A 20,042-nucleotide genomic window follows, 5' to 3' on the forward strand; every position below is an offset into this window, starting at 1 on the left:
TTCTTCTTCGGCTTCTTTCGCTTTTTCTTCCCGGCCCCCTCGCCTCGCTCTTCCTCGTCCTTTTGTTCTCTATTACAATATACGCGCTCTCTCTTTCTGTTGCAGGCGCGTGGGTAAACGTATACCCTTTTTCGAGCTCCGAAGCGGGGTATCAAATGCCCCGGGGGGTTCATCGCGTGCTTTGCACCTTGATTTTGTTATAATGGTTGTACTTTTGTTTGCGTTTAACTTACCGAATTTTGTATACACGTTTTTAGTTACCGAGGTACCATTAAGTACATTGTGTACATCGATAAGGTGTCTCCGTTTGGCTGCGGGTAGGCCGATCCTTTTGAGAAAAAAAAAAAAAAAAAAAAAAAAGGAAATTTCGGATTTCGAAAAATAGATGCCTAAGAGTGTTTGACTATACTTTGCGAGGCACTCGTACTCATCATTATTGTTTGCCAATAGAAATCAATCCCGTGCCAATAGCATCTTTGTATCGATGGAATCGGATAAAATCGTTCAACGAGCCACGGGTGCATGAGGGGTGGAGGGAGGATCATCTTCTCCCCGGTAGCGAGTAAACAAAAACACCTGTTTTTCAATCACAGGACGTACGGGCCAGAGGAGGGAAAAATGGAGCACCGAGAGGAGCCGAAGAAGGTGTACATATGCACACGCTCGAGTCGATGGGGGGGAAAAAAAAAGAAGGAGCAAACCGACGAAGCTGAGCCTACAACGCTTCATTGAGCCGGACCGGGAGATCGGAAATCGGCTCCTCTGAGAGAGGTACACACACGTGGTCGATTGATGCTATCGTTGTTTTTTTTTTCTTCTTCTTTTTTTTCATCGCTCTTGCTCTCCTCCCTGCCTCGGGTCGCCCGCTCGCTCTCGGTGGGCCGTTTTTCATTCATACTTTCGACGGTGACGCGAGCGCTCTCTCTGCAATCGATTTTCAATGGCTGTCCTGCCTCTCTCTCTCTTTTTTTTTCGGCCTGTACACGTATATAAACACACGCGACGGGACCTTGTTGTCCGTACAACACGGGTGTGTATGGGGCAATACGGGCGCGTGTAAGCGAACTCTGTCCTCTCTCTCTTTTGGCACTTTTTTTCTCTCTATACTTTATATTCGCACGCACGAGCGCCTGCCCACGTATATATACCTGCGTTCACGTGGTACAATGAAAATCGCACATACACCCGCGGCCCAACCATGTCACTCGGTCGCGCAAGAGAGAGAGAGAAGCAACGTCGGGGCGTCCTGTGGCTTTTGTACGTACACGTGTTTCTTTTTTTTTTTTTTTTTTTTGTTCGCTACACCTGCGTCCGTGCAGGCTGCGGGTGTATGTTTGTCAAACGAGGGGTGTGCGGTGGACGAGAGTCATCATCCCCCCAGCCCGGAACAAAAAAAAAAAAAAAAAAAAGAAAAAAGGATTTTTAAGTTTACGAGTTGTTTTGGCGTTTATGGTATATTAGAGCTTTCGCGCGCTCTCGGGGACAACTCGCTGTGCGAGGGAGCCTGTGTGTATGCGTCGATGCGAGTCTTTTTTTCGTAATACGCTGGTTTTACGCTGTGTGGTTTGGCGTGTACTTTTTTTTTTTTTTTTTTTTTCCCGCCAATACATTTTTGACGGACAAACTGGACATTCGCGCTTGTAATTATTTTTGCGCGTGATTATCGATACATCCGTGTCCCGCTGATTGTACACTAGCTTTTATTTTTTGCGTAGCGAAAAATCGAGCGAATACAGATTGAACGTGCCACATCTGAATTGGGTTGACTGTTTTTTCTTTTTCTTTTTTTTTTCAAATACATTGAGTTTTGCTATTGTCTCTTTCAAGGTTGTTCGCTGAGGTATATTCTGTTGACACTGGAATATTTTTACCCAATGAAAACTTTTTTCTTTATTTCCAAGTTAAACCTACATGTAATAATATATATCAAATGAAGCGTTATTAAAAATAATCAAAGTATACCTACACCACGATGATATCGATAAATGTCCCGCAATTTATAACAAAACGGAGTTTGACTGAAATTAGGAGCATCTAGATTTAAAATGGCTTTTGTCATCATTACCAATGAAGACTGTGTTCGTCCCCTGTGATTCCCTCATCCACTACCTACATAGTAAATTACATGTCCCTTATTCTTACCATTGTCCGAAAACTATACGAAATTGATTCAAGTGTGCATGTTTCACGCGTAAAAACGAGCTTCGGTATATATATTTTCTGTATATGGTAAATGCGCCGTGCTCTGGGTATAATATATAGTATACAAGAGCAACAGCTGATGAAGCGACTATCCACGTAATAGTTTGCTAATAGGCGCTCGATTGTTCGCTACTGCTCACCGACAGATGGAAGGAAAGGTAATAGTCGTTGTGCATGTATACACCACATATATACACACCATTACCACGATGCCGGCAATGGTTCACATATGTCTGTGGGCATCGCGAAAATTTCGAACGCGGCGGCCTGGTATGGCGTGTGTTCGAAAACTCGATTATACCGTTGGACCGTTATCTATGGAGACGTGGACATCGTTTCGCGCCCCGCGCTCTTGTCCCGTCCTGATGTGCGGATAACATTGTTTCGTTTCGTTTTAAATGTCGTCCTATCGGCTGGGATCTCCCTTTCCGAAAAGTTTTCGCGCACGCGTCGATTTTCACAACAAAGCCAAACTGCTCATCTGTTTCATTTTTGGGGGGTTGTCGATCGCTTTTTTCGTAAATAGATGTTTTTAAGGTAGGTAGGGCTTAGCCAGTGCAATATGGGATGACAAAAAATCATCATTTGGTATCTATGTCAATTTTGTAAAGGTCTAAAGAAATGATTGTTGTTTTATCTTTGTTCTGGCAGGGTATAGGTACGGTATCGGTATTGATGATGATGATTATATATATTTATGGTCAAGAAAATTTGTATGTAAGTGGAAAGTAGTGCATTACGTATACAGTTCGTCAAGCAAATGATTTTTACACAAGCATGACAATAGTTTTATGAAACAACTGTTAAAACTAAATTAATACCGATGATAATTTTGATCAGTAAATACCGGTTTTTGGAAATTTCGGTTGCACAATCGATTATTTTTATTTAGGTGTTGGACGAAACGCTGATAAGCTGTTTGGTTTGGTTACCTAATCAGTATAATTTTGATGTCTGCAGTTATTTAATTGCAACTGTTCGAAGTTAAAAGTTCAAGCAAAAAGTAATTATTAAACTTTAAATGCCTCTCCATCGCGCTTGTGCAAAAATTATTAGTCTAATGGTTTTTGCCCATTTCAAGTTATTTTAAGCAGATATGGCGTTTAATATACTTTCGTACAACTTATTGCGAAACGTTTATTTTTCATCCAGATAGTAATTAAGATAAAAATATTATTGACCAAACACTTTTGCTTGCGTCTCAGTTACAAATTAATTGAGTACTGAAAAAATTGCATCCTTGGCCGTACTTGGAAAGTAAAATTAAATTTAATAATTAAAGTGATATTAAAGATACTTTAATTTACGATGAAAGAGTTGCTTTACGGACAAAAAGTTTTTATATTTAGTTGTGCGCAAACCGCTGTATAAAATATTTACGAGTTATAAATACGCCACAGTGCAAGGTAATATCGCAGACGGTAATCAGATCGACTTATATTTTATAGCACTCTGATCAAAGACGTCTCCTCACCCTCTATTGTTTCAAACTTTTTCGCTCGGATCTACGAATTGGTCATTAAAGCAAGTTAAAATAGTTTGTACCTTGATCACGAGGTTGTGTAAAGATATACTTTTCCATTAACCCGAGCAAACAAGAGAGAAAAGTTTTTCCCAACGATTCAAGTATGAATAATCGTATCGCGTTCGTGTGCGCTCGGGGCGCAAACACTTTTTTACGGTGACCATCTCCGAGGTCGGCGTAAAGGCTTTCTCTCTTCTCTTTTTTTTTTTGTCTTCGGACTTTAGCGGCGAGACGAGTATCGCGTGTCCCCCGTCAAACAGCCCCTTTTCTCCGTCTCGCGACCCGAGCTCAGCAGAGTAAAGCTCCTTCTAATTATGTTTGCTCTCCTGAGTGCTCCGTCTGCCTTCTTTTTTTTCCCTCCTTTCCTCAACCTACTCCTTCTAATTAGTCGACTTGGTAAATCGTCCGTTTAAAAAGGTGTGGTTGAGTCCAACGCTGTCGTCAAGACGAGCTCGCTCCGTCTGCGTGGGTCGAGAAAAGCACCCGCCTCGTGCACAAGTATACAAGTGTATTTTTTTAATCGTACGCCCACGCGTGTGCGAAAGCAAGTGGGAAAATTATACGAGGACAAATATTTCGTTTCAATGCGCATTTTATTACGAAATGCGCATCGCGTGATCGATTTTTAATCACGACTTGCCGTGGAATTAATATATGCACACAATGGGCTTATGTTTAATTCGACCGGTTGACAATTTACTCGTATTTGTTTCAATTATTGCGTCTTTCTCGTTTTTAAAATTTTGATTAAGACGCATTCCCGTTATCGCGTGATCGACGACAATATTTAATTTCATATCGTATTTACAAATGCGAATGTCCACACTTCAAATGAATAAAATTGACAAACTTGTAGTGTTTTTCAATTTAACTGTGTTTGAATAAGTACCAGCTCTATTTTGACGATATTTTGATCGTAAAACCATTGGTAGGAGTAAAATACAACAAACAAAATTTCTGATAAATGAAAGACATTCTAATATTGTGAAAACATTTTACTTGTTAAGTGCAATTATTGGTTCAGTGTGCAAAATAAAGACAATAAATGCTCGTCACTACTATGATTGTTTCATATACTTTCAACATTTACGTATAGCATTGTTTTATTATGTTATTATTCTATTGGGATTTTGTTAATTTAATCAACCCAACCTTACGCACGTCATCATTTCAATAAATCAGTGGTATACGCGTAGGGTTGATATATATTTTTTGTGGTACACACTTTAGAGAATAAAGTCAGCTATTTTGCTATATAATTCGCTATCAATTGACGATTGAAACATCAATAAATTGAAGAAGGATGATTGTCGTGACTTATGCGTACACAGAATTCAGATAGATGACTTGTGGTGAGCTCACGTATTATGTAGATAAAAAATATCGGTCCATGCTAATCACGTCGCAATTTAATTTGTGGATTTTTATCACGTATATCACAAAAGTGATATTCAGTGCAATCGTTGATGTAAAACTATAAATGTAAAACCTTTTAGGGTAGTTAACGATGCATCGCCATATACAAATACCATACCCAAATATACGGCAAAAAATATTTTTAATGAACGTGCTATAAATAAATCGTACACGATTAAAACATGCCATTACGTTATTAGTCGACACGAGTGGTCGAAAAAAAATGCAGGAAACTCACGTATATTTATTCAAGGTACTATTATTAAGCGTCGAGTTACACATAATTAATAAAAAAAAAAAAAAAAAGCAATACTTTGGTCACTCTGTTTATGAAACTACAAAATAATCCATAGTAAGCAATAAAAGTATAATTCACTCGAGTAAGAACATATTTATTATCGAGTGAGAATAAAAAAGACCGACGCGGCGATGAAAGAATATCGCCCTGAAAAGCCGTAACAATGAAAAGATAGGTAAGCGATTGCTCCCGCGTCTGGGTCCTTAACCTCGTCCGGCGACTATTTATAAAACTCGTATTAATAAACTCCCCCCGCGACGCTCCCGTATCTTCCCCCTGTATGTTACAAGTGATACAAATACGCACACCCAAAGCACGAACCCCCCCAAAAAGTAACCATCAACCCCTCTCTTATGAAAAAAAAAAGTCCAAAGACACCTTACATCCCCTTTTTTTCTGTTTTCACCCTCATTATTTGTTTTTTTTTTTTTTTCCCCGATGCACTTTCCGCCCCGTCTCCATACCAGCTCATCCGGTATCGTATGCACGCGCACGTCGTTATATTGATAACGAAATATTATCAGAAGCCCGCTAGTTTTGCGGCCGTTTTTCCTCTCTCTCTCTGTTCTCTTTACATTTACACGCACACAGACATGCATGTATTCTATGTGCAATGGGAGGAAGCTGGGAAAGCGCGCGTACAAACACACGCGCGTCATACACGCACACCGCAGAGCCTGGCAAACCTTTGGGTACGGAGCTAGCGGTAGATAAATAGAGAGGGAGAGAGAGAAAGGTGAGCGTAAAATCGAGTGCGCGAGAGGGAAAACCTGGTGTGGTTTTCTCTCTCTCTCTCTACCGCGTATGTATAGGGGTAGGTGTACGCGTGCAAAAGAGCGAAAGGGAGAAACGATGGAGGAAACGAGTATACGCGAGCAAGCCGGAGGGGGTGGCGCGAGGAGTATACATGTAGGTATGGGGTAGGTCGAGTGCGGAGAGAAAGGAGCGCGGCGCTAAGCCACACCCGCAAAAACACGGCCGGTCGGTCGATGCGCTCGAGAACAGGATGGACGTATATATATGTATATATATAGGTGGATATAGCTGCTCTCTCTCTCTCGTGCCGGCATACCCGGATACAACCCTGTATATGGAACTATGGTGCGTTCAGCAAAGTGTAGGATTGAATAGGCTACGGCGCATTTATGTATGCATGCATCGCGAGGCCGATGCCCACCGTTACGGACGAGTTCGACTTGTTCCGGTGTTAAGAACGAGCACTTCCACCTACTGCCTCGTTTGGCTATTCGTTCGCTCGTTGTTTGGCTGATGGTTGGGCCGGGTGGTTGGGGTGGCACTTACGGAAAACATTCGAGCCAACCACCTACTTCTTCGTGGCCGTTGTATGTTAATTGTGTTGTTTCTTTTGTTTTGTTTTCAGTTGATTCATCAAAACAATGACAAAGTCAATGCGGATTGTTGCCCTTCAATGTCTCAGGCGTTGAAATTTTACACGATTTATCAACTGATATTTACAAAAAACTTATTTTCAAACAATGCAGTGTACGTACAAGCTATGCATGCCTATTACAATCGATTCATTTTGATTATTAAAATACATACATCATGGAGACTTTTAAGTGACATAAATTAGAAAAAAAAAATTCATTTTGGCAATGTATTGATAAAAATTCAATTATTTATACCTAAATATATACCGAATGGGCCTTTTTTTCAAACATCGACAATCTTCGTTGTCACAAGTGTTTGCCTTCAAATCCTGCATTTCGCGCACCTGTGATTGGAAAAGCCCACAACAGCTTCCTCTGCTGCTGCATTACATTAAATGCATCAATGTTTACGGGCCGAGTGTAACGTTGAATACTCTAATAGCATCAGCCCTATGTTTGCCCTTCGTAACGCATATTCAAACTCTACAACCAAGGCTGGTCAAACAACCGAATATGAATCATCGCCCTGTGTTTTGATTATTACCGGACTCAATGTTAGCTCACCATTACAGGAACCGCGGAATATTGTTATCGAGTAGCCTCGTAATTAGTTACGACAACAAATTAAAACCAAACACTCCCCCCCTCGGCCCCTTTTGAGTGCAGGTTAAACATGATTTTTCGCGGCCCTTTTGGCATCCTCGTGTTTTTGTTGAACCCCCCACTCCCCTAAAACGTGGAATTATTATTCCGCCGATCTAATTTACGAGCCGGCCAAAACAAAAATCACCCGCGTGCAATTCTGAGAAGCATTTCTCATTTCCGCCCGTAATTTCTCATCGGCCAAATAAACATTTCCTGCCCCAGCGTCTGCACGCGTATATATAGTTATACACGGGAGAGAGCAGGAGCGTATTAATAATTCCAAACACACCTCCGACCAGCGTCAATGCTAACGAATTCCAGGCCAGGAGGATGAGGGGGCGTCGTGGCCGCTGGGAAGGGGAGCTTAGGGAAGGACTCGTGAGTGGCCATCTCCCGAAAATCCGCCCCTAAGCTCGAAAGCTCTCTCTCTCTCTCCCTCTCTCGGTGCAGCCTCGGCTAAGCCGGCTAGATGAATAGATAGAATAGACGCGGAAGAGGAAGGAGGACCAAGCTCGGGGGCAATATGGGCAAACTTTCCACCTCCCCCCCACCCCACCCCTCCTCGGCCTCTGACTATTTTCTCGCGACACTGTTCCATACCCTTCGTTTCCACACACGCCCTTGCCGGCTTATTCATCCCCTCCCTGGCTCTTATCTCGCGTCCCTTCGGAGTCTCGTCCTCCGTACACCCGAAGCCAAGAAAAGTGCGAAAAGCGCGGCTTTTTGCGCCACACGAAAACTTTCCCCCCATCCACCATCACACACACATACATGCACGGGGGTGAAATAGCTCTTATCGCGCTAGACTGTCTCTCTCTGCGGTGCACGTATACGTGCAGGGGACCATCCGCCGTACTTTCCTTCGGAGGACTCTCTCTCTCTCTCTACCACACGTGACCGCGATACTGCGGTATCCCGTGTGTCGAAGAGAAAAGTTTCATCTCCCTCTAACCGACCGACCACCGCCACTTTCTTTCTTCCCCCCTCGTCTTCTCTCTTTGCGCTTCGCGTGATGGCTTTCGCGAAACAGCCATAGACGATCAGCAGCGACTGAAATTGAAATACTTTCCTTACTTCCCTGAAGCAGGGGAACAGGACTCGCCGGATAGTGCGGGAGGAAAGGAGGAACTTGAGCACGCGAGCCCGCACTTTTGCAATTACAAAGTTTTTACTGGGTCGAGGGTGGCTCGGTTGAAAAGGATTCACCCCCGCCCTTTTTTTTTTTTCTCCCCTGCTGGGCTTAATTTCGTTTTTTTCGAATTCTCGTACGGGTGATTTTTGATTTTTCCAACCGAAAACAAGGCGCTGACAGTGACACATGCACGACGGAAATGAATGAACAACAAACAGCGATGGGGGACATAAAATAAAACGTAACAAGTGAATAAAACAAAATAAAAAAACAAGCGCGGTATGCGCGCACCTGTCCGCTGATTTATTAAAGTGTAATATTCTAACGAGCGAATAACTCGGAAAGGCCGCCGCGGCGATGGGAGAGGGCATCGGGACAACGCTCGAACGGACAGCCCAGTGAGGGGGTGGGTGCTTCGAGATCCGACTCGTATACGGCGTGTATGACACCGTATCGTTTTTAAAATGGCCATATAAATGTTTGCGCGGGCCATTCTGTTGCTCCTGATGCTGCCGCTGGCCATTATAGGCAATCATCACATTCCGGCAATTTTAGTTTGATTGAGACACCCCCGCTTTGACCCCCTCTCTGTGTGTATGTGTAACACCAGCGCGATAGAAGCGAGTGTGTTGTATATGCAGTGGCAATACGGTCGCCGCGCAGTAACTATATACGCACTCTGTTTTCAATTAATTATTGCAAGTGAGAGAGAAAAAGGGATATGTTGGAACTCGGTGGGACCATTATTTCGATGTATCAAGCCGCTAATTATCTTAACTCATTATTAGTTGTTTAAATATAACAACGTGGCCGGGAAAATTGAAAATTTGTTGAAATAAATTAGCCACCGCCGTCACCGCGTTACGAGCTGGAATTAAATCGGTCGGCTCGCGCAATTGTGGTTGCATCCGATGGACTTTTATTGTTGTCTTATCGGGCTCTCGTACCGAAACGGAGCTTTTTACGCTTGTTCCGTTTGAATCTCAAAACTGTCAATAAACTAATACACGTAGAGTCGTTGTGTTGTGTTTTACTCGAAACAATTGACATATTATTAACCATAGCCTGTAATTAAAAAACAATAGTCTCATTGACCCCGCCATTGTTTGAAGAATTGATACACACCCAGCCCAATGTCATGGTTTGCTCACTAAAAAACGTAATGGAGATTATCATCATCTAAACATATGTTTAAAAACTCCAAGACAACCAAATCTCGAGTACTAAATGGCAAACTTAAAAATTATCTATTCTCAAACCCATTAATAAGTAAATTAAAGTAAAAATTCCAAGTGCGGTATTTCTTCTTAGATTTTCATTCTGCCACTTATGGTTATCACAAACCCAAAATATCCATCAGTATTTTATGAACAAGTAAATCGTTTCGTCGATGTTACGGTATCGATAAGCGAGTAACGTAACAATTGCTTGCACACGTTTTTGACCTCTAGATTATGCAACTTGTCTGGCTGTTCATCAATTGCGTTTCAATCAATTTCTGTCAATGAACGCACGTAATCGCGGTTACAAAGTTCTTCGATAAGAAAAAAAAAAAAAAAAAAAAACTTGGGGTACCTAAACGAGGAAAAACATGTTTGCACTCCGAGAAGCTATCAACGTCCGCAATATCATCGCGTTGCGTAACGACACTCGAATCCTTTGGCTATCTTGATTTTCCAAATTTCACCGATAAACAAAATAACATGATCACTTCGACTGCTCGTATACTATCCGTTCAATCAACGCACGCATTAAAGGTACATAACCGTACACATACAGTTCATCCAACGCCAATGGAAGGGGCCATAACTTTGCCCGAACGATACTCCCGATCGAGAGCTGCGCGCACCATTGGCCCATTAGAATGAAGAATCTTCGATCGGACTTAAATTTCCCCATGTATGCACGTATATACACACACCGGCGCAGTTTTGGGACCTGCACTTTGCATTATTAAACGCAAAAGTGCCGCTGCAGCAAACGCCCGCGGCATTACGCTAATTGTCACGCGAGCAATGGCATCGATCGTATATCTACCTACATATACGATGTACGCGTAAAGCATGTAGTTAGAGGGAGAGACCGTACAGTCTTGGCGGTGGACGAGCATTACATACACGGGGAGCCCCTTACAAAAGACGGCCGTGCAAGGGGAGCTGGATTTCTCGGGGTGGAGCTGTATCTCCTTTTCTCTCCCTCCCTCGCTTATTGCGCGTTTCTACTGAGGGAAAGGCCGAACTGGGGGGTGGGGTTAAGGTCGTAAGGGACGGGTTTAATTAAAGCAAGTGGAGGAAAGAAAAATCCTGAGGGAATTTATAGAGGTCCGTCGTGCGAGGGCACGCGTGCGGATACACCGAGCTACACGACGTAAGGGGAAGCCGTGCCCGAGAAGAAAAGAGCCAAGGGGGTGGTTGTGTGTACGGTTGAGGGTCGCCCCGAAAAAGGGGGGTTCGTCTCCGTCGTCGAACGACTCTCTTTGGCCATCCCACACCACCCCAGCTGGCTCCTTCGCTTACGCGTTTTCCTGGTGTGTGTGTGTACACCCCGTAAAAGCCCGACATGCAAAGTGGATTCTGGCTATCCCGCCTTTTCTCTTTCTCGCTGACTCTATGTTAATTTTCCTGCACAATTAAACGTCGGGCGTTGAGCCCTTGTGTACGTACATACATACATATATACACTTGATATGGGTAACAACTGGGTGCTGTACTTTTCTTTGAAGGCCTCGATTTCTAAGCCTATATGTGTACGGGAATTTCAGCTTCACTCGTCTGTGTACAAAATGGCCCTGTGCACGGGTGAGAAGTAAGATTTCGGTTCAACTCGAGGCACTGCGATTATTAAGGCCTTGAGCGTTTATTTGCAACGTTGATTAATTCATTATGAAGAGTGTACTTTGTCGGACTCGAACTACATAGACAAACGCCCAAACATGTTTTTCCATCGTGCTTATAAGCAAAAAATTAAAAAAAAGGGGTGGTGATTGATTAATTTTGACGATCGATCGATTATATGCCGCGTGGCTGTACCTATTCTCAGTGGGTCCGACAGCGTGTTTGCTCATGTTTTTTTTCTATCTCTTCACCGTTGCCATCGTCTTGGAATATTTTAATATTTGCTATCAAAGTCCATCAACTCGAAAAAAGGGTTTTTTTTTTTTGTTTTTTTTTTTCTTTTTTCACTCTAAATTGTTTTACAAGTAACATATTTTATACACGGTACGATCGATGCGCAAACAATTGTACTTTATAGTTGCAGACGCGTATTTCCAAGCAAAAGGTGAATATTTGTTCAATATTTAAAGTTCATTTGAGCATGGATTCATGTAACTGCGTGAATCTGCATGGACCCGATGGATCCCGTGAGTACAATCCATAAACCGTTCAGCTCTTGTCGATAACTTTTTCAGCGTGACCATGCAGCGACGTCGCGTTTTCAGGACACGTGAGATATTACCTACCTCCTCCTCTTCCTTTGCACTGCATACGAGTCTGCATACATCTCTTCATCGTCATTACCTATGAGGGCATATTATACGTACGTCTAGCAGAGTATATATAATCAAGCTGCTCTCTATGCGGTGTAGTAGCGATGCATATGATTGTACACGTGTGTGTGTGTAATATGTATAGTATATACACATGCAGTCATACACACGTGCAGAGTCGCGTGGCCCGGCAATGTGAGACGCGCAAAGAAGTGAAGAGTAGCCTGCCTGTGACACTTGGAAGTACCATCAGTTACGCACACACAAGCAGAGGAGGATCATCTCTCTGTACGGGTGTATTTCGTATGCAACGCTGGTTTCGTCACTGACTATATAATATACCTACTCCCTCGATCCATGTGTACGGGCAAATCTCGGAATAGGCTGCTCGTTACGAGGACCAAAGAAGCTCGTCGATTTTTTGCGGCAGATCCTTATGATCAGATTTTTTTTTTTTTTTTTTTTTTTTTTTCAAGGAAGACGGAAGAAGGGACCCAACATCTATCGGTCGTTGGGTCCATGAAATTTGTCAATGTGGTCAAGTGTCATCAAGACCATTGAAATTCTTTCGTTACGCAGCTTCATTATTTCGATCGCTTGGTGCAATAATTATTATAACAACAATCGCAGTAGCAAGTGATGTAATGGTCAATACGATAATATTGTTTCTCCTTAGGTAAATATGTCATTGGCTTTCGTTTGGGCAAATGGATAAATAATTCACTCGAAACGCGCGGTCCGATAGTTTTGTTAACACCGGCCTCGACGTTTATTCGATGTATACGATACCTTCCAACAAAGTGTCACGATACAAATGGATACATTAAAAGAAAAAAGAAAAAAAAAAAAAAAAAAAAAAAAAAGAATATTAAAGGCAATAACGTGCGAGCGTAGCGATCGCTGGCAGCCGCGATAAGCAATTAATCGAACGAACAATGTACTCTCGAGCTCTGATAGAGTATATATTATATTTATACACCTCTTGCGAAGATAAGTAACTCGATCGTTGCTTCATTTGTCGAAATGATTTGTTTTTTTTTATTTTCATACCCCAAGGAGAGTGAAATTTTAATTTATTTGAACCATAGAGAGACAATGTAGTATCGCCCCCGCATCGATATTGTTAAACTGTTTTTGTCAAGTATCGAGAGACTGGCCTGCAATACCTCGAGTAAAAATAGGAAGGTATTGGAACGGTACACACAACGATCGATCAACACATCAGCTTCGCACTTTGAGAAACAGGTCGCAAGGAACATCCGCGTATCCGTAATAAATATCACCCACCCGTGAAGAGAGACAGAGCCAATGTCGAATAATCGATGTATCGGCTCGCATTGGAAAACATACGTAGAAACACGATGGCGAGGGGGGGGGGGCAGAGCCGCGCCGACTTATCGGCGACACGAGATCGCGGAATAGCGCTCTGATGGATCGCCGCTTAAAAAAGCTCCGTCAGCCATCGATATGCCGATAATCCCTGACTTTATTGCGAAACACCCGTGCACCTCCCACCTTCGCTTCTGCCCCATGCGCCTCCTGTGTATACCTGTACATGTACAACACGCATCGCGCGCCTCTTCTCGCACTTACCGGCAATCTTCGTATAATCCACGGGCGCGCGTCCTCCGACACCCTCCAATAACGAATGGCCGCGTTTTAAAAAAGACCCATTGGCAACGGGAGCTTCTATTACGAGCAACAACCCCACTGGGTCTTTCCTCTTTTACGTTTTGTTTCACCACGTGTGTGTATCCAAGCACGCATATTATATATACATACGCGTATATACTCACGGTGTACGGATATTTATATATATGTATACACAAACGCATATTCCGGCTGTTTGCCGCCACCCCGGTTTTCTTTTTGATCGTCATACACCCACCCCCCGTACAACGGCTGTCCATCGTGCCCGTTGAAACGTTATAAGCGCCGTCGATGCCTCCTTTTTGTTATTCCCCGTTGTTGCTCGTTCCTTTGCTTTTTATTTTTCATCGCGCGCACACCCGTGCCCGTGACTGCGAAAAAGCTCGTGTTTATTAAAACGAAAGGACACGCGTGTCCTACGGAGCGCGACGCGTCGTAATACACCGCGCGGATTTCACGGCAAATGACACGCTCGATCGAATCCGCGTCAAAACACCCGTCTGTGGCGAAATTGCACCAAGATAACAAAATCGCCCAAGTATTTTTTGGGGTGTACACATTGTTCATCCTGACATTACCTGAAACGCATTTCCTCGGATGGGGGGTATACACCTACCACCTATATATACCCTACTCTGGGAGAGCTTGGAAAAGAAAAGGTTGAATTAGTGGGGGGTCCATCGGGATAGTTAGTATTGTCAGTGATGGAAACGAAGGGGGGGGGAGTGTAGCGTGGCTCAATCCATTAAACCTGGACGGGCTGTGTACTTCGGCTAATGACACGCGAAAAACGTCGAGCAGAGAGCTACGTTGTACCGCGGGTCACGGGGTACGGATGGGCTGACGCATGCACCCGCAGGTTCATCCAAAAGGGGCCTCTTGTTTAATGAACAACGGCATCGTCAACGAAAATCCGAGGCCCTTTCCCTACCCGTTGATTAACTTGGATCCAAACGAGCTTTCCTCGATGGACGGTACGATAAGTGCATTTTTTCCCGCCATAGAAACTTGGGTGTATTTAACGGCCTCTCTCTCTCTCTCTCGTCTGCGTCGGCATGCAGTTCCTTTTTTCCATGGCTCCCTGTTTTTTCTCACCCCCCGACCCACCGGGTGGCGCCGTCGCGTATGCTAAAACGAGCAAGGGAGAAAAAGACTGCGTTATAGGTGCAGCGAGCGTATAGGTGTGCGCGAGCCACCGGGGCGAGACGGACGTGGGTGGGTGGGGAAACAAGAAAAATCTTTCGGGTTAATCGAAAGTCGATCGACCGCGCGACAAGTCCGCGGATGCTCGCATTGTCCGCGCGTCGCGGCGATTGGAGTGGAGGCGATTGAAATCTTTCTCTCTGGTGGCGGGCGCGCCAACCCCCCCCCCCCCCATCTCTGTGCCACCTCCCCGAGTGCGTTCCATTATACCTGTTTATTGCGTTCGCGCAAACGAACCACCCTTCCCCGACCCCCTCGTAGGTGACGCGTTGTTGTGCCCCCGCGTACCTATACGCGCTGCGTTGTATTTTTTTTTTTTTCGCTTTGTTTCGTGTCGTATACTTTCTCCCTCACACGCGTGGAGAGGATGTGCAAAAAAAAAAAAAAAAAAAAAAAAAACACAATCCGCGGTTTGTCGGTGCTGATGACGCGTCCACGACACCGCGTTAATGTATTTTGTTTAATTGACCGATGCGTTTGTTTGGTCGAGGAGTGAAAGCACCCGCGTCGGGGGCTATTGTCTATGATTTATCGCGAGAGTATATCCATCATACGAGAATCGACGCGTCTTGCAACATCCCAGCGAAAACAGTTTTGATTTACAAAGTCAATCGACTCGTCGATCGAGTGCAATGAACCTATACACATTGGTTTTACACTTACTTCTATAATTATGTATAAAGTCATGCGTAAGTCGTTGACCTTAAAATTTACAAACTCTCGTGCACGACTTGAAGGTTTTACTCGTAAGTATATAGTCATGGTCGATATATTTATGACAAATAGGTTCAAGTAAAAAGTGCGTTATTCCAGTATATTTTCATCCCTCCGCAGGAAGCCCGAAAATTTCTGAAGTGCATTATCTAGAATGCGTGGAGTAAAAAAAAAAAAATAAATAAAATAAAACAAAATAAAACAGAGGCCGTGTCGGCGATGCAGCAGCCAGCCCGGCTGCAGGATTCGATGACTTCCTGGCATCATTTTTCAAAATGTCGGCCCCTATTGCCTCGGGGTACCCAGAAAATAACAGCGAGGCACTATAGCTGCAGCAATAGATGCGTGCATGTGCGCGTGCCGCCGAGAGACGGACAAGCGGGGGTTGGGGGTTTTGAAAAAGGGGTGGTATGGGTTAGCGGTGGTGGTCAAGCCCGAGCGTAGGGTGGCAAGATGGCGTCGCATGGTAAATCGATGGAGGCTAGTCACTGCAGGCGCCCTCGGATCTCTTTCTCTCTCTCTCTCTCTCTTGCACCCCTGTCTGCAGCCAGCGCTTACTATAACGCTACTATCGTACCTATACGTATATACTCTCTGTTTCTCGCTTTCTCTCTTTCGCGCTAACTCGGGGTGGTATGGTAGCAACCCTCTCGAAAGCACACCCAACCTTCATATGCAAGCGCTAGCTGGCCGGCTCGGTCTGTAGCTAACGTGCATCACATATACATATATACGTCGGCTGCCGGTGCAGCAGCTCTCTTTCCCTCCGTATATACACGCATGCACACACTCTTATTATGTAGTCTCGCCCTAGCTCCCTCTCCGCTGCGTCCTCCCCCTATCTATGCCGAAAGGCCCTCATTTTCGAACGTGCATCCCCCCAGCCCTCTTGCGCTACCTTCGCCGAAGGAGGGAATGAGAGAGACACAGAGAAAGAGAGAGGAGGTGGCCTTATATATGTATATACAGAGGACTCGCCTGCAAGCCGTAATTCGACGATGAAGAAGAGAAAGGGGGGTGGATGCGATCGTGCGTGAGCTTCATACTTACACTGCATAGAAATTATTTCGGAAAAACTGTGGTAAACACCTTTTTTAAATTTTTTTTTTTTTTTTACATAGTAGCAAATGAAAAAAAAAAAAAAAATATTAATAAATATAATAAAATAAAAAATTGGCGTTTATTTTGAAAATGTAAACGCTTGCAAAAGCCTATGAAATTATGCGGAATGCAGAATGTACGTAGCTGGTGATGTTTGTTTGTTTTTTTTTTTTTTTTTTTTTGCATAACTGATAATGAAAAGAAAACGGTTATGGAGAATGAATTTGAAATACATCCGACCGAAACTTATGAAACATAAAAAACTTTTGTATGCCAGCGATTTTTTATCCGAAAAGGTTGAAATATCAAAAAAAAAAAAAATCTAAGATCAAGAATATCTTAGCAAACTGTTGAAATAAAATAAAATAAAAAAAATAATTATTTTACGTAACAATATGTAAATTTAAAATAAATTCATTTTGTTGACTTATTTAAACAGTTTTTTGTTTACGGCAAACTCAAATGAAAACATGTTTGTAGACAAATTGCACCAACAAAATTTATTTTTAACGAAGGACGTAAAGTTTGTAACGAAATTTTGTTAATCCATGAGTTTATATACTTTCCTAATCGATACAAACTTACAGTCAATATTTGTAACCTTCGGAGATATATCACAATTTTTTATCCTCTGAACGAGTTGTTATCAATTACGATACAATTTCAAGAGATGTCATACGATGATAGCTGAAGTATAAAGATAAACCGTTAAATAAAAAAATGCACACTTATTTATTTTGAAGAAGAATCTAAAAAATTTTTAACTACTAAGCAATTTTATCGATGTACAGTTTTATCTCGCCTTGACTAAATCAATTTAATTAAAAAATCTTTCTTAAATCGCGTGTGGAATAAAACTCATTTCAGTAGACGTTTATAAACATATGTATACATATGTATTAATTTTAATTTTATCTTATAATACAAGTATCTCAGATAGAGTGTCATACGTCAACGTATAAATATTGATAATTTTAGCTGATCAAACAGTACCGTCCATCAATATGAAGGCGTTTGCTTTTATTTATTTTTCAATCGTATCTCAAATAATTTTAGTACACTGTCGACTCCAATCACGCTCCTCTTTTTCATGTGCTCTAGGTTTGGTAAGTGTTCACTTTTTTTTTTCTTTAGTTTTGTTACGTGAAGTTAAATAAACAAACAAAATCTTTTTTATTGCTTTTAGAACTATTTCTTTCCAACCGACGCGTTCATGTCTTCTGTATTTTATAAAAATGTAGAAGAAAAAGTTTCCTTCCATCTCTTTACAAAAGAAAACATGGATGGAGAAGAAATTGTCTTGAACGATGTTAGTATAAAGTCCAGTAGTTTTAATTTTAGTCGTCCAACAAAAATTATTACCCATGGATACTGGAACCAAAAGGAGTCTAACGCGTGTACGATGCCACGTGATGGTGAGTATTTTTTTTTATTTCAATTGTTCTGAATTCGTGAGTTTGAAGTTACGTAACAAAGTGATCGTAATTTTCAGCATTTTTAAAAACTAGGGACTGCAACGTCCTAGTTGTAGATTGGTGGAAAATGGAATCAATCTCGGGTGTGCCAATAATTTATAACGCAGCCTGCAAAAGTGTTCCAATAGTTGCTGAATACGTAGCTACAATGATTGACTTTCTCGAAAGTCACGGACTGAATCTTAATGATACATCCTTGATTGGGCATTCGTTAGGTGCTCATTTGATGGGAATTGCCGCTTCCAAAACGAAAAACAGAATTAGCCACATTGTTGGTAAGTTTAATGTATCAAATACATTTTTTGTACGTACAATTTCTTAAAATTTGGAAACTAATTATTTTATTTTATTGAATAAAATAACGGATACGAAAACCTAAGTTCTTAAGATTACATGTCGAGCATTGAACTTTTATTAGTGTTTATGAATTTATTTATTACTTACTCTTCAATAGAAGACCTCTGGTTTTTAAATCCGTTTTTCGATCAGTTCTCTACACAGATCGGCTTTCAGAAGAATATTATTAAAAGAAGTAATGATTGATCATATTGTTTAGTTGCAGCTTTAATTATAACCTTACAATATTTTTTAACTGAAAAACTTTTTGTTCATAATACTTCTAGATTTTGTTGTTAAAAAAAATTTTTTTAATTAAATTTATATTCAATCTTCTAAAGGCTTGGATCCAGCAGGACCCATATTCCAAGACAACAATTCATCCGAACGTTTATCACCTGATGATGCCACAACAGTTCTCGTGATACATACAAACGTAGGCCATTGTGGATTATCCCAGACAATAGGACATTACGACTTTTATCCAAATGGTGGACATAAGCAACCAGGATGTTGGATGAATCATTGTGCACATTCACGTTCTTATGAATTATACGCTGAGTCAATTTTTAGTCGAGATGGATTTTATGCGAATTGGTGTTCCAGCTTAAATTTTGATGTTGAAGGGAACTGTAACAATAATACTGTAAAAATGGATGAAAACTTACGAACTCAAAATGCAAAAGAAGGAATTTACTACTTAGAAACAAGTGATTCATTTCCTTATGCCTTAGGAAGGTGACATCCTGTCAATGAATTTCAAAAATCATTTTAGCTTTTTTTACATCTTTGATATCGTTCACAGCATTTTTGAATTAAAAAAATATTCATTGTAGAATGAGAATTTGTGTCCTTCATAAATAACTTTGATCATATTGCATTGTAAATTATGTATTGTATTATAATTATTAACTATATGTACATACTCATTAATTGATAATTAGTCTTTCCCACGTAAATAACTCATAAAATTTTTTGTAATTTTATATTATATTGCACATATCTTGTATAATCTTACGACCAATTTTCGTTTTATAATTGTACGAATAAACAAACGGTAGTCTGCCGTTTCAAAAAATATTTGTTAAAACATATTTCTTAGTATTTCTTCATTTTATGAAATATGTTGGTGAATAAAGAAGTAAAGTATAATAACATATAACTGATGAAATGAATTTATATTTAACTTCTGTTTCCTGAGAGTTACTTAATTTACAAAATAATGCTTTATTATTGACTTATAGCTAATAGTACATGTTAAAATACTTCATTTTCTCGTATGAATGTAAATCTTTAAAAAATCTGTGACTTAAATCCATGTGCTAATTTGAATCGTATATTTGTTTGTATTCCAAATTCTTTCCATGTTAGTTACTTTATAATGATACTTAGTTCTATCATGTGCGTTGCGAAAAGTGAGCAACAATTGTGTAAATTTATATTTTGAAGCCTCAAGAGTTTTATTGG

The 20,042-nt window shown here is 41.5% G+C and overlaps 1 protein-coding gene across 1 annotated transcript; it reads left to right on the top strand.

The window, feature by feature from the left end:
• Positions 1-17,814: 17,814 nt before the first annotated feature.
• LOC106637487 (pancreatic triacylglycerol lipase-like) lies at positions 17,815-19,186 on the top strand. Its single transcript, XM_089590821.1, has 5 exons — positions 17,815-17,870; positions 17,951-18,179; positions 18,257-18,514; positions 18,917-19,087; positions 19,182-19,186. The coding sequence occupies exons 2-5, from the start codon at positions 17,978-17,980 to the stop codon at positions 19,184-19,186; spliced, it is 636 nt and encodes a 211-aa protein (XP_089446947.1). The 5' UTR covers positions 17,815-17,870; positions 17,951-17,977.
• Positions 19,187-20,042: the final 856 nt, after the last annotated feature.

The sequence above is a fragment of the Copidosoma floridanum genome, unplaced genomic scaffold (genome assembly GCF_036245765.1).
Source record: "Copidosoma floridanum isolate Cflo_tuat_1 unplaced genomic scaffold, Cflo_Japanese_pri ptg000013l, whole genome shotgun sequence".
Lineage (NCBI taxonomy): Eukaryota > Metazoa > Arthropoda > Insecta > Hymenoptera > Encyrtidae > Copidosoma > Copidosoma floridanum.